The sequence below is a fragment of the Somniosus microcephalus genome, chromosome 1 (assembly GCF_052327205.1).
Source record: "Somniosus microcephalus isolate GS21.2 chromosome 1, FLI_Smic_1.0, whole genome shotgun sequence".
In the NCBI taxonomy this organism is placed as follows: Eukaryota; Metazoa; Chordata; class Chondrichthyes; order Squaliformes; family Somniosidae; genus Somniosus; species Somniosus microcephalus.
The window spans coordinates 456,255,249-456,269,740 of NC_140987.1; the positions used below are offsets into that span (position 1 = coordinate 456,255,249).

The window sequence follows — 14,492 nt, forward strand, 5'->3', positions numbered from 1 at the left end:
GATGCTCGTGTGCAGCATAAACATCAGCATGGACCTGTTGGGCGGAATGGCCTATTTCTGTGCTGTATACTCTATGTAATACTATGCAAAATACTTGCGGTATTGTATTAACGTTTTGTTGTCAAGTGCATTCTCAGTGCCGAAACAAGAGGAAGTGTTTGAACAATTTTTGTGCGTAAGTTCCAGTACAGAAGTGGGTCTGGATGTTTTGCTGTTAATACCTTCAGCGTTCTTCCTGACAGGCCCACCAGAATGCCATCCTTAGCCTCCAGCACAGTGGACGTGTTCACATCCCCGCTTCCCGAGGCGTCAATGAAATCAACAATCTTTGGTTTTCCATCTGTTGTTATCTGAACAGGACACAAGAGGTAGTCAGTAAATCAGACAGTTCATTCACGTTCTGTCCTCTAAACAGCTGGGAGGCCAGATGTGAGTATTCTCATTACTAGTAGCCATACACACTGTAGGAGCAGAATTGTTGTGAACGCTGCGATAATAATATCCTTTACAACCCACAAAATACACTGCCTACCAATGTGAATCTGAACTTGTTTTATTCAAATGAACCGATCACTGATTTTTGTAGCTTTAAACTCCCACCTTGGATGTGTTACTTATGTTATATGATTCACTTTTTTTTTTAAAGCAGTGTCGTGGCTCAGTGGGTAGCACTCTTGCCTCTGAGTCAGATGGTTGTGTGTTGAATGCCCAGAGACTTGAGCACAAAAATCTAGGCTGACACTCCAGCGCAGTGCTGAGGGAGTGCTGCACTGTCGGAGGTGCCGTTAAACCGAGGCCCCGTCTGCCTTCTCAGGTGAACGTCAAAGATCCTATGGCACTATTTCAAAGAAGTGCCTGAGGATTGAAAAGTGGCAAATGTGACACCATTGTTCAAGAAAGGGTGTAAGGACAATCCTAGTAACTACAGGCCGCTCAGTTTAACATCAGTGGTGGGTAAAGCTTTAGAAACAATAATCAAGGAAAAAATTAAAGGGCACTTGGAGAGGTTTAAGCTAATTAAGGAGAGCCAACATGGATTTGTAAAAGGCAGATCGTGTTTGACTAATCTAATTGAGTTTTTTGATGAAGTAACAGGGAGGATTGATGAAGGGAATGCAATGGATGTTGTCTACATGGATTTTAGGAAGGCGTTTGACAAAGTACCACATAGAAGGCTGGTTAACAAAATTGAGGCTCATGGAATAGGTGGGTCAGTGGCAGCTTGGATAAGGAATTGGCTTAAGGACAGAAAACAGCGAGTTGTGGTAAATGGCTGTTTTTCAGATTGGAGGCTGGTAGACAGTGGTGTTCCCCAAGGGTCAGTGCTGGGGCCACTACTTTTTTTTTATATTGACCTGGATTTTGGAATACAGAGTAGAATTTCTAAATTTGCCAATGACACCAAACTTGGGTGTTTGGCAAACAGTGAGGATGATACCAATCAACTGCAACAGGACATAGAAAGGCTAGCAGAATGTGCAGACAAGTGGCAGATGGAATTTAATACAGAGAAGTGCGAGGTGATGCATTTTGGCAGAAGGAACGGGGAGAGGCAATATACACTTAATGGCACAGTTTTACAGAGTGTGCAGGGACAGAGGGACCTGGGAGTTAATGTGCATAGGTCCCTGAAGGTGGCAGGACATATTGAGAGAGTGGTTAGCAAAGCATATGGGATCTTGGGCTTCATAAATAGAGGTATTGAGTACAAAAATGGAGAAGTTATGCTGAACCTTTATAAAGTGCTGGTTAGGCCACAACTGGAGTATTGCGTCCAGTTCTGGTCACCACACTTTAGGAAGGATGTGAAGGCCCTTGAGAGGGTGCAGAGGAGATTTACCAGAATGGTTCCGGGGATGGGGGATCTTAGCTACAAGGACAAGTTGGAGAAGCTGGATTTGTTTTCATTAGAGCAAAGGAGGTTGAGGGGTGATTTGATCGAGGTGTACAAGATTATGACGGGTTTGGATAGGCTAGACGGGGAAAGGCTGTTCCCACTAGTTGATGGTACAAGGACTAGGGGACACAGATTTAAGGCTTTGGGCAAGAGATACAGGGGGGATGTGAGGAAAAACTTTTTTATGCAGCGAGATTTGAGGGCCTGGAATTCGCTGCTGGCGGAAGTGGTGGAAATGGACACTCAATGTTTTCAAGGGGAGACTGGATAGGCACATGAGGGAAATAAACTTGCAGGGCTACGGGGATAGAGCGGGGGAATGGGACTGACTGGATTGCTCTACAGAGAGCCGGCACGGACTCGGTGGGCCGAATGGCCTCTTTCTGACTCTAAGAGCAGGGGAGTTCTCCCCGGTGTCCTGGGGCCAATATTCATCCCTCAATCAACATCACTGAAACAGATTATCTGCTCATTATCACATTGCTGTTTGTGGGAGCTTGCTGTGCGCAAATTGGCTGCCGCGTTTCCTACATTACAACAGTGACTACACTTCAGAAAGTACTTCATTGGCTGTAAAGCGCTTTAGGACGCCCGGTGGTCGTGAAAGGCGCTGTAGAAATACAAGTTCTTCCTTTCTTTCTAACGCACAATAAATGATTGTAATTAGATTCTGTATAAATAAGAGCTGATCCCCCGTGATGTCATTCACAATGAGCCGGAGCTTATGCTGTTTTATAATAATAATAACGGTGTTACAGGAAGCGAGCATGACACTTGTAGGAAGTACATGCTCGACACAAGACTTTGACGAGGTTATAAACGTGAAAAGCCAAAAAGTATTCCGTATAAAGCTGTAATCTTCGAGATTTGAAAAGAATAACAGAATCTTAGAAACCTGAGTCATTCTATTATTTTGCTGCAGGAATGTTGCTTCATTCTTTGATCATTAATGATCCTGCTCCCCGAGTACATGATGATTAACTGCTATGGATTCTAACAAACAGAACCATAGCTTCCTAATGAACTGTAACTGAAGTAAATTGAAGTCGAACGCACTAGATATAACATCAATAAGGAGACAATATCGGAGTTAAATCTGGCACAAATCCTAAATGGATTTTTGCAGACATTCAAGAGAGTGGTGGCACTTGACAATTTTGGAGGGGACATCCTTCAAATTATTATTGTAAGAGATTATAAGAAAACAATGTATCTTCCAGCGGACCATATCGAATCCAATTCATCCTGGACATGACCCAACCCATTAACTCCCAAGGGAAGAAAGGATCGAGCGTTTATGCAGCACATCTCACAGAAACACTCCAAAAGGTTGCACGTACAAGTTGTTTTTGGAAAGGGCCAGCTGGCAGGCTGTAACTAGCAGGGTGCCGCAAGGATCAGAGCTTGGGCCTCAGCTATTTACAATCTATACTAATGACTTAGATGAAGGGACCAAGTGCAATGTATCCAGGTTTGCTGATGATACAAAGTTAGGTGGGAAAGTAAGCTGTGAGGAGAACACAAAGAGCCTGCAAAGGGGTCTTCTTCTTCTTAGGCAGTCCCTGGGAACCGAGGATGACTTGCTTCCACATTAAAAATGAGTTCTCAGGTGACTGATGAGTCTAATGCGGGACCTACAGTCTCTGTCACAGGTGGGGCAGACGGTGGTTGAAGGGGCGGGTGGGTGGGGTGCTTGGGTTGACGTGCGCTCCTTGCGCTTGGCTTCCGCTTGCTCCCGGCGAAGAGACCCGAGGTGTTCGGCGCCTTCCCGGATGCTTCTCCTCCACTTTGTGTGGTCTTGGGCCAGGGATTCCCAGGTGTCGGTGGGGATGTTAGCCCCCTCGAAAAAGTGTATGAGGGTGTCCTTGAAGCGTTTCCTCTGCCCACCTGGGGCTCTCTTGCCGTGCCGGAGCTCCAAGTAGAGCGCTTGCTTTGGGAGTCTCGTATCGGGCATGCGGACAATGTGACCCATCCATCACAGCTGATTGAGCGTGGCCAAAGCTTCGATGCTGGGGATGTTGGCCTGAGCAAGAACACTGACGTTGGTGCGCCTATCCTGCCAATGGATTTGCAGGATCTTGCGGAGGCAGCGTTGGTGGTACCTCTCCAGTGCTTTGAGGTGCCTGTTGTACATGGTCCATGTCTCTGAGGCATACAGCAGGGCGGGTATCACTGCTGCTCTGTAGACCATGAGCTTAGTGCCGGGTTTGAGGTCCTGGTCTTCAAACACTCTCTTCCTCAGGCGACCGAAGGCTGCACTGGCACACTGAAGGCGGTGTTGGACTTCGTCGTCGACACCTGCCCTTGTTGACAGTAGGCTCCCGAGGTATGGAAAGTGTCCAAGGCCTTGTCGTGGATTTTGATAATCGGGGGGCAGTACTGTGTGGCGGGGGCAGGTTGGTAGAGGACCTTTGTCTTACGAATGTTTAGTGTAAGGCCCATGCTCTCGTACGCTTCGGTGAAGGTGTTGACGATGGTTTAGTGTTCGACCTCCGAGTGAGCGCAGACGCAAGCGTCGTCTGCATACTGTAATCCGATGACAGAGGATGGGACGACCTTGGAGTAAAGACAGGTTAAGGGAGTGGGCAATAAGGTGGCGGATGGAGTATATTGTGGGGAAATGTGAGGTTATTCACTGTGGTAAGAAGAATAGAAAAACAGAATTTTTTTTTAAATAGTGAGAAACTATTAAACGTTGGTGTTCAGAGAGATGTAGGTGTCCTCGTACAGGAAACACAGAGAGTTAGCGTGCAGGTACAGCAAGTAATTAGGAAGGCAAATGGCATGTTGGCCTTGACTGCAAGAGGGTTGGAGTACAATAAGGAAGTCTTATTACAATTGCACAGGGCTTTGGTGAGACCACACCTGGAGTACGGTGCACAGTTTTGGTCTCCTTATCTGAGGAAGGATACACTTGCCTTTGAGGCGGTGCAACGAAGGTTCACTAGATTGATTCCTGGGATGAGAGGGCTGTCCTATGAGGAGAGATTGTGAAGAATGGGCCGATACTCTCTGGAGTTTCGAAGAATGAGAGGTGATCTCCTTGAAACATATAAGATTCTGAGGGGGATTGGCAGGGTCGATGCTGAGGGGTTGTTTCCCCCCTGGCTGGAGAGTCTAGAACTAGGGGGCATACTCTCAGAACAAGGGGTCAACAACAACTTGTATTCATATAGCGCCTTTAACACAGTAAAACGTCACACAGTGCTTCACAGGAGTATTATAAGACACGGATCGGTGTCAAATCTTTTTATAAGGAGAAATTAGGACAGGTGACCAAAAGCTTGGTCAAAGAGGTAGGTTTTACGGAGCGTCTTAAAGGAGGAGAGAGAGGTAGAGAGGCGGAGAGGGAATTTCAGAGCTTAGGGCCTAAGCAGCAGAAGGCACGGCCGCCAATGGTGGAGCAATTATAATCAGGGATGCTCAAGGGGGCAGAATTAGAGGAGCACAGAGATCTCGGGGGTTGTGGGGCTGAAGGAGATTACAGAGATAGGGAGGGGCGAGGCCATGGAGGGATTTGAAAACAAGGATGAGTATTTTGAAATCGAGGCGTTGCTTAACCAGGAGCCAATGGAGGTCAGCGAGCACAGGGGTGATGGGTGAACGGGTCTTGGTGCAACCGAGTTTTGGATGACCTCAAGTTTACATAGGGTAGAACATGGGAGGCCAGCCAGGAGTGCGTTGGAATAGTCAAGTCTAGAGGTAACAAAGGCATGGATGAGGGTTTCAGCAGTGGATGAGCTGAGGCAGGGGCGGAGACAGGCGATGTTACAGAAGTGGATATGTGATCGGAGGCTCATTTCAGGGTCAAATATGACACCAAAGTTGCAAACAGTGTGGTTCAGCCTCAGACAGATGTTAGGGAGAGGGATGGAGTCAGTGGCTAGGGAACGGAGTTTGTGGCGGGGACTGAAAACAATGGCTTCAGTCTTCCCAATATTTAATTGGTCAGCCATTTAAGACTGAGGAGGAATTTCTTCACTCAGAGGGTTGAGAGTCCTTGGAAATGTCTACCCCAAAGGGCTGTAGATGCTGAATCGTCGAGTATATTTAAAGCTGAGATCGATAGGTTTTTGGATATTAAGGGAATCAAGGGATATGGGGATAGGCCGGGAAAGTGGAGTTGAGGTCGAAGGTCAGCCCTGATCTTACTGAATGGCGGAGCAGGCTCGAGAGGACGTATGGCCGACTCCTGCTCCTAATTCTTATGTTCTTATCTTATCACATGTGAAGGGCAGCATCTCTGGCACTGGAGTATCTGTCTAGGTGATGTATTCCAGTCCTATAGTGGGGCTTCGACTCACCACCTTCTGACTCGGACAAAAGAGCGCCAACAAATGAACAAGAAACACTTTTGCGAAGTTTCCACGTCTACAATCTCTACTCTCCCTCCAGAAAATAGACCGTAAACCGATCACACTCCAGAATATTTCTCTAACCTCAACGGTGACAGAAGCAGAGCTCCATCTTGCTTCAAATCAAAAAAAGTTACGTGAATGGGACAAAATATCGGGAATTGAAAGAGAAACTTTGTTAGATGCACTTGGAAAACAATTCCTGTGCGTGTGTGCGTGTGCGGTGGGGGACGAAGTACTGTACAACAAATACTGTCTGGAGCTGGTTTGTAGTTTCATGGTGCGGCGGCCTGACTTTGTGAATGGAACTGCTGGTAAGCAGAAACTAAACAACTTTGTTTCATTATTACCTCGGGTTGTTGAAATGATAATGAATATCGGCTTGTCGCTAGGGTAATAGTCTGGACCCATCAACCGTTGCCGTAACTGTTAACAGTGTGTCACAGAACCATTCGGCACAGAAGGAGGCCATTCAGCCCATCGTTCCTGTGCCGGCTCTTTGAAAGAGTTAACCAATTAGTCCCACTCCCCCCCCCCCTGCTCTTTACCCATAGCCCTGCAAATAGTTTCTTTTAAGGTATATATCCAATTCCCTTGTGTCATGCCATACAAACAATCCAGTATACTTTGTTTCAGGCCCAGCCTGGTGAAAATCTTCCCCGACAGCAAAGAGTCTGCTGTTGACACCCCATCCACGGAAGGGATGGAAATAATTATAATTACTGGCCTGCACGCCCTTCGGGATGTTTCTGAGAACTGCGATAAAACTCGTACAAAGGCTAGGAAATCATCGCTTATCCAAGACTGGGTGTCGGATGAGCATTCTGACAGCGCAGGAACAGGGGAGGGGTTGAGAGTTGGTAGAGATGTAGTGCTGGGTGTCATCGTCATGCAAGTGGAAGCTGACCCCCACGTAAACATGAGGTCATCCAAAACGCGGCTGCCCGTGTCCTAACTCGCACCAAGTCCCGTTCACCCATCACCCCTGTGCTCGCTGACCTACATTGGCTCCCGGTTAAACAACACCTTGATTTTAAAATTCTCATCCTTGTTTTCAAATACCACCCCCTCCCTATCTCTGTAATCTCCTCCAGCCCTCCGAGATCTCTGCGCTCCTCCAATTCTGGCCTCTTGAGCATCCCTGATTTTAATCGCTCCACCATTGGTGGCCGTGCCTTCAGCTGCCTGGGCCCTAAGCTCTGGAATTCCCTCCCTAAACCTCTCCACCTCTCTGCCTCTCCTTCCTCCTTTAAGTTGCTCCTTAAAACCTACCTCTTTGACCACGCTTTTGGTCACCTGTTGTAATATCTCCTTCTGTGGCTCGGTGTCAAATTTTGTTTGATAATCACTCCTGTGAAGCACCTTGGGACGTTTTACTATGTTAAAGGCGCTATATAAATACAAGCTGGTGGTGTTGTGGAGAATGTCGCCATGGGACAGCGTGTAGACTAAAGCGATTAATGCAAGTTGGCAAGTTGTCTGCTGTTTAGCTTGGGACCTGCTCTGTGCCTCCACAGGTGAAAAAATGCCTCTTCATTCTCCTCTTGTCCAAGTCTTAGTAATTACATATTTCTGTCCTCTCAAGTCCACGCTTACAGACCCAAATAAATAATCTGATCGCCCCTACATATCCGCTCTTCTCAGCATTTTGAAGACTTGGATAATGTTTCCTCTGAACTTGAATTGAAGAGGGTTCAGATTTGTAATGTATATACCTTTAAGGGGGGAACTATCTTTTACAGCTCATGTATACTGCAGTACCGGCAGTGACCACACCTGTATATAGCACTGAGTAGTAATCTGTACAGATCAGTTCCAGTGTGAGCCACGTTGAGTAAACACCTGTTGTACCGTTCTCCTGCAGTCTGTGTCTTATTATACACAGACACAACATTGGCGACAAGGCAAGTTCGAACCTACCTGCAACTCTGCATCACCTCCCGGGGATTCGTTCCTGGAGATCAGTGGACTGGAGGTGAAGGCCAGAGACTCGGGCGTCGACCACGGGCAACCGCCCAGTCATCCAGCAGAGACTCGAGAACTGCGGGGGAGGCTGTCGCGAGCCAGGCTTGGCTTTCCAGTCGAGGTGGTCCAGCGAAACGGGCTGGCAACAGGTAGTGCGCAGACCATTCCCGGACAGCGGCGGGCTAGAGCCCGACCGAGCGGCACAGCAAAGGGCCGAGCAGCGTCGACGGGGGAGAGAGAGAGGGCAGAGCGCACAGGGCGCAGCCGGTGTTCAGGGGCCGAGCAGCGTCGAAGAGAGGGAGAGACGCGCAGAAACCCGCGAGACGCTGCCATCGCCACGAGGACCGCCGAGAGCGGCGTTGGCAGCAGCGCAGGAGAAGCGCGCGAAACCTACAGGGCGCCGCCATTGCCACGAGAACCACCGGGAGCGGCGTTGGCAGCAGCGGGGGAGGAAGGAAAGCGCGGGAGACGCCATTTTAAACCACACCCAAAATGCCGAAGAGTGGCAGTATCACCGCGTTTGACAATGAAGTCGAAGATTGGACTACATATGTCGAACGAATAGAGGTATACCGCAAGGCAAATGAGGTGTCAGATGACAAGAAAGCGTCGGTATTGTTAAATTTAATGGGTGCAAAGACGTATGGTTTATTACGAAATCTAGTAACCCCAACGAAGCCAATGGAAAAGAGTTTTGAAGACATAGTAACGATACTACAGGAACATTTAAACCCCACACCGCTGCTGATAGCAGAAAGATTCAAGTTTCACAAACGGAACCAGCATAAGGATGAAAGCAACGATGATTATTTAACAGAACTGCGCAAACTATTGAAACACTGCCAGTTTGGAGCGGGACTGGCAGATACCTTAAGGGACAAGTTTGTGTGTGGGCTTCAAAGTGAAGGAACCCAGAAACGGCTTTTATCTGAAAAGGACCTTACGCTGGAAAAGGCTTTCAGCATTGCGGTATCATATGAAGCAGCAGCACAGGGCGCTGCAGAGATACAACAGAGACCGGAAGAATATGGCACAAACGAAATGTCATATGGAACAGAGAAGTGCTGTCGCTGCGGCAGAACAACACACGACCAGAATGATTGCTGGTTCAAAGACAAAGTGTGCAGACAGTGTGGAAAAGTAGGACACATAGCACGAGTCTGCAGGTCGGGAAAGAAAACCAGCAATAAGAAACCTACCAAAGAAAAGTACAAGAAGGTACATAAGATGACGGAGAATAGTTCAGACGAACAAAAGAGTGATAACGACTCTGAAAGCAGGGAACTGAGTTGTCTGAAACTACATAATGTGATCACAACGGAGGATCACCGAACCATTTGGGTCACTCTCAAGATAGCAGGAGTCCAGGTAAAGATGGAATTGGACACAGGATCAGCCCTAACAGTCATAAACCGACGGGACTACGAGCGGCTATTCTCACACATACCCTTGAGAGACACAAAAATTATTTTGAAAACGTACACGGGGCAAAAAGTCTACCCCAAAGGAAAAATAAGGGTGACCGTTATATATAACGGTAAGGAAACACCAAAACTAGACCTGTATGTATTGTAAGATGGAGGACCACCATTACTGGGACGTGAATGGATCTGGAAAATACAACTGGATTGGCATTCCATACAGGTACTGACTGTGGCTGACAAAAAGGATGACGACGTCACACCTGGGCGACTGTCAAAGATCCTAACTGACGCGAAAGAAGTGCTCCAGCAAGGACTCGGAACACTAAAAGGCATGACAGCGACGATTAAAATTGAAGAAAACGCAAGCCCAAAATTTTTTAAGGCCAGACCGGTACCTTATGCGATCCGCTCAGCCGTCGAAGCAGAGCTGGAGAGTCTGGAATGTTCAGGTGTACTGTCCAAGGTAGACTGGAGCGAGTGAGCTACACCCATCGTCCCCGTGATGAAAAAGTCATTGAGCAGCACGTCTGGGGAACCAAGGTAGGTTCGCATCTGTGGGGACTTTAAGGTAACAGTGAACCCGGTCCTTCACACCGTACAATATCCACTTCCGCGGATTGAAGATATTTTCGCCTCGCTATCTGGAGGGAAACGCTTCACTAAGATTGATCTGGCCCAGGCGTATCTGCAAATGGAGGTAGAAGAAGCATCAAAAAAATACCTCACAATCAACACCCATAAAGGTCTCTACCAATACAACCGGCTGGTATTCGGGGTAGCATCAGCTCCGGCTATTTGGCAGAGGGCAATGGAACAAGTCCTGCAAGGGGTCCCAGGGACCCAGTGTTATTTGGACGACATCCTGGTCACGGGCGAAAATGACAGTGATCACCTTGCCAACCTGGAGCAGGTGCTCACTAGGTTGCAGGAATATGGGCTCCGAGCTAACCGCCCCAAATGCGAGTTTTTTAGAAAACAGATCTCGTATTGTGGCCACGTTATCGATAAAGAGGGGTTACATAAGTCCCCAGAGAAGATTGAGGCAGTAGTCAAGGCTCCAGCACCGGAAAATGTGTCACAACTGAGGTCGTTCCTCGGGCTGGTGAACTACTACCATAAGTTCTTGCCAAATTTGTCTACAATACTACACCCACTGAACACCCTACTGCAAACTGGGGTGCCATGGAAGTGGAGTGACGAATGTAGACGAGCTTTCCAGAAGAGCAAAACACTAATCACATCGAAAGAGGTATTGGCCCATTACAACCCAGCATTACCAATTCGGTTGTCATGTGATGCGTCACCCTACGGCATTGGAGCGGTGCTGTCGCACAAATTCTCGGACGGCTCAGAGAGGCCAATAGCCTTTGCGTCACGATCACTAACCTCAGCCGAGCGTAACTACGCCCAGATTGACAGGGAGGCCCTCAGCCTAGTGTGGGGAGTGAAAAAGTTCAATCACTATCTGCACGGGCAGAAATTCACCTTGCTGACTGATCACCAGCCTCTTGTCTCCATTTTTAATCCGAAGAAGGGCGTTCCGGTGATGACTGCGCAACGACTACAAAGATGGTCACTTTTTTTAGGGACGCACCACTATGAGATTGAATATAAGGGCACGAAACAGCATGGAAATGCTGATGGGCTATCACGCCTGCCACTGCCTACTGCGGAGGAAGCACCAGCAGTGGATCCTGTCGAAATATTCCATTCGACTATAGTTGAATACCTACCAGTAACTAACGCTTGTATCGAAAAGGAAACCCGAAATGACCCGACACTGTCTCAGGTATATGATTTGACGGTGAAGAGATGGCCAGCACATGGCGACTCACTGTTGCCAGCATTCTCGACAAGGAGAGAACAGCTGTCAGTGTGCCGGGGGACCTTGATGTGTGGATCCCGAGTGGTAATTCCACCCAAGTTAAGGGATAGAGTGCTCAATGAGCTTCATGAGGGTCATCTGGGAGGGGTAAAAATGAAAAGTCTAGCCAGGGCTTATGTGTGGTGGCCAGGAATCGATAAACAAATCGAGGACCTGACCAAGAGTTGCTCAGGATGCCAGAAAGTCCAAAATGCACCACCACAGGCCCCTCTACACCCATGGAAGTGGCCCTCATCTCCATGGCAACGGGTGCATATTGATTTTGCTGGTCCATTCATGGACTCAATGTTTTTAATAGCCGTGGATGCGCACTCGAAATGGCCTGAGGTCATCAAAATGTCTTCCACCACCACGGAGAAAGCTATTGCAGTCCTACGGACCATTTTTGCCAGGAATGGCTTGCCAGAACAGATTTGCTGCGACAACGGACCACAGTTTGTGTCCGAAGAGTTCCGGAGGTTCTTGAAAAAGAATGGGGTAAGGCATTACACATCCGCCCCGTATCATCTAGCCACAAATGGATTGGCTGAGAGGTTCGTACAAACCTTTAAGAAGGCAATAAAGGCTGTGTACAATGACAACATTCCGCTGCAGCACAAGGTGGACAATTTCCTGTTCGCCTACCGGAATGCGACACATGCAGTCACCAACCAGGCCCCAGCCATGATGTTCTTTAACCGAAGGTTAAGATCTCGCCTGGATTTGCTCAGACCAAACGTACGAAGAGATGTTGAGAGTAAGCAATTCCAGCACATCCATGAGAAGCCAACAAGGAGCTTCAATGTAGGGCAACCAGTCTTGGCCCGCGACTACCGAACAGAAAAATGGCAGCCAGGAACGATATGCACACGGCAGGGCCCACTAATGTACACAGTGGACATTGGGGAGAGCATCGTGAGACGCCATGCTGACCAGATCCTAGAGTCACAGGAACAAGTCAACCCCATGCCTCGCCCATACGTACCTGGTGATGAACCCGACGTACAGGTCGCATCTACCCCAGAAACAGTAGCATCGGAAGCTGATGAACCAACCGACGACAGGGGGCCAGAATCGCCTCCGCAACAAGAACAAGACACTCGGGAAAGGCGCTATCCAGAAAGGATCAGGAAGCCTCCCCAAAGACTGAATACATAAATAGACTATTTTCAGCTAATGTTGCATGTTAAAAGTGTTAATTGTAATTAGTTTGATATTTAATTGTTAAATGAGTGTTATGGTACTGTTAATCTAAAAGGGGAGGAATTGTAATGTATATTCCTTTAAGTGGGGAACTATCTTTTACAGCTCATGCATACTGCAGTACCGGCAGTGACCACACCTGTATATAGCACGGAGTAGTAATCTGTACAGATCAGTTCCAGTGTGAGCCACGTTGAGTAAACACCTGTTGTACCGTTCTCCTGCAGTCTGTGTCTTATTATACACAGACACAACAAGATTTGTGATTCTCTCTTTACATTTTGGCTGCTAGCCAGCCTTTCTAAACCTTCCCCGAAACATTGATATCCTTCTCAAGACAGTCTGCTCAAAATTGTACACATTATTACACGTGATTTGAATAACTTCTCGTGCATCACAGTACATAATCAGCCCTGCTCGTAACAACCTCACACTGCCTGCATATTCACACACTCAAATCCTTCTCCACGTTTGCTGGGCATCCTTCCTTGTGTTACCCTTTGTGTTTCCCACTGCAACATGCATCGACCATTTTCCGTATTAAAATCTATCTGCCAACCTGCAAATGTGAACATTAGGAGCGGGAGTAGAACATTCAGCCCCTTGAGCCTGCTCCGCCATTCAATCAGATCATGGCTGATCTGCACCTCAACTCCATTTACCCGCTTAACATAAGAACATAAGAAGTAGGAGCAGGAGTAGGCCATACAGCCCCTCAGGCCTGCTCCGCCATTCAACAGGATCATGGCTGATCCGAACCTAGACTCACGTCCACTTCCCTGCCCGCTCCCCGTAACCCCTAATTCCCTTATCAGCTAGGAAACTGTCTATCTCCGTTTTAAATTTATTTAATGTCGCAGCTTCCACAGCTCTCTGGGGTAGCAAATTCCATAGATTTACTACCCTCTGAGTGAAGAAGTTTCTCCTCATCTCAGTTTTGAAACGGCAGCCCCTTATTCTAAGATTATGCCCCCTAGTTCTAGTCTCACCCATCAGCGGAAACATCCTCACCGCATCCACCCGATCAAGCCCCCTCACAATCTTATGTTTCGATAAGATCGCCTCTCATTCTTCTGAATTCCAATGAGTAGAGGCCCAACCTACTCAACCTTTCCTCATAAGTCAACCCCCTCAGCTCCGGAATCAACCGAGTGAACCTTCTCTGAACCGCCTCGAGAGCAAGTACATCTTTTCTTAAATATGGAAACCAAAACTGTACGCAGTATTCCAGGTGTGGCCTCACCAGTACCCTGTATAACTGAAGCAAGACTTCCCTGCTTTTATACTCCATCCCCCTTGCAATAAAAGCCAAGATTGCATTGGCCTTCCTGATCACCTGCTGTACCTGCATACTAACCTTCTGTGTTTCATGCACCAGGACCCCCAGATCCCTTTGTACTGTAGCACTTTGCAGTTTCTTTCCATTTAGATAATAACTTGCTCTTTGATTTTTTTCTGTCAAAGTGCATAACCTCACACTTTCCAACATTATATTCCATCTGCCAAATTTCTGCCCACTCACTTAGCCTGTCTATGTCCTTTTGCAGGTTTTTTATGTCCTCCTCACTCACTGCTTTCCCTCCCATCTTTGTATCCTCGGCAAACTTGGATACGTTGCACTTGGTCCCCTCCTCCAAATCGTTAATATAGATTGTAAAGAGTTGGGGTCCCAGCACTGACCCCTGCGGAACACCACTAGTTACTAATTGCCAACCCGAGAATGAACCATTTATCCCAACTCTCTGTTTTCTGTTAGATAGCCAATCTTCCACCCATGCCAGTAT

General features: G+C 47.6%; 1 protein-coding gene across 2 annotated transcripts in view; it reads right to left on the reverse strand.

Moving 5' to 3' along the window:
• LOC147125370 (tripeptidyl-peptidase 2-like) overlaps positions 1-14,492 on the reverse strand; it is a 152,782-nt gene that overhangs the window by 124,116 nt on the left and 14,174 nt on the right. For both annotated transcript variants that reach the window (XM_086002219.1, XM_086002216.1), the window contains exon 2: positions 222-350. In XM_086002219.1, the coding sequence (XP_085858345.1) occupies positions 222-350 (129 nt within the window). The remainder of the gene's footprint in view (positions 1-221; positions 351-14,492) is intronic.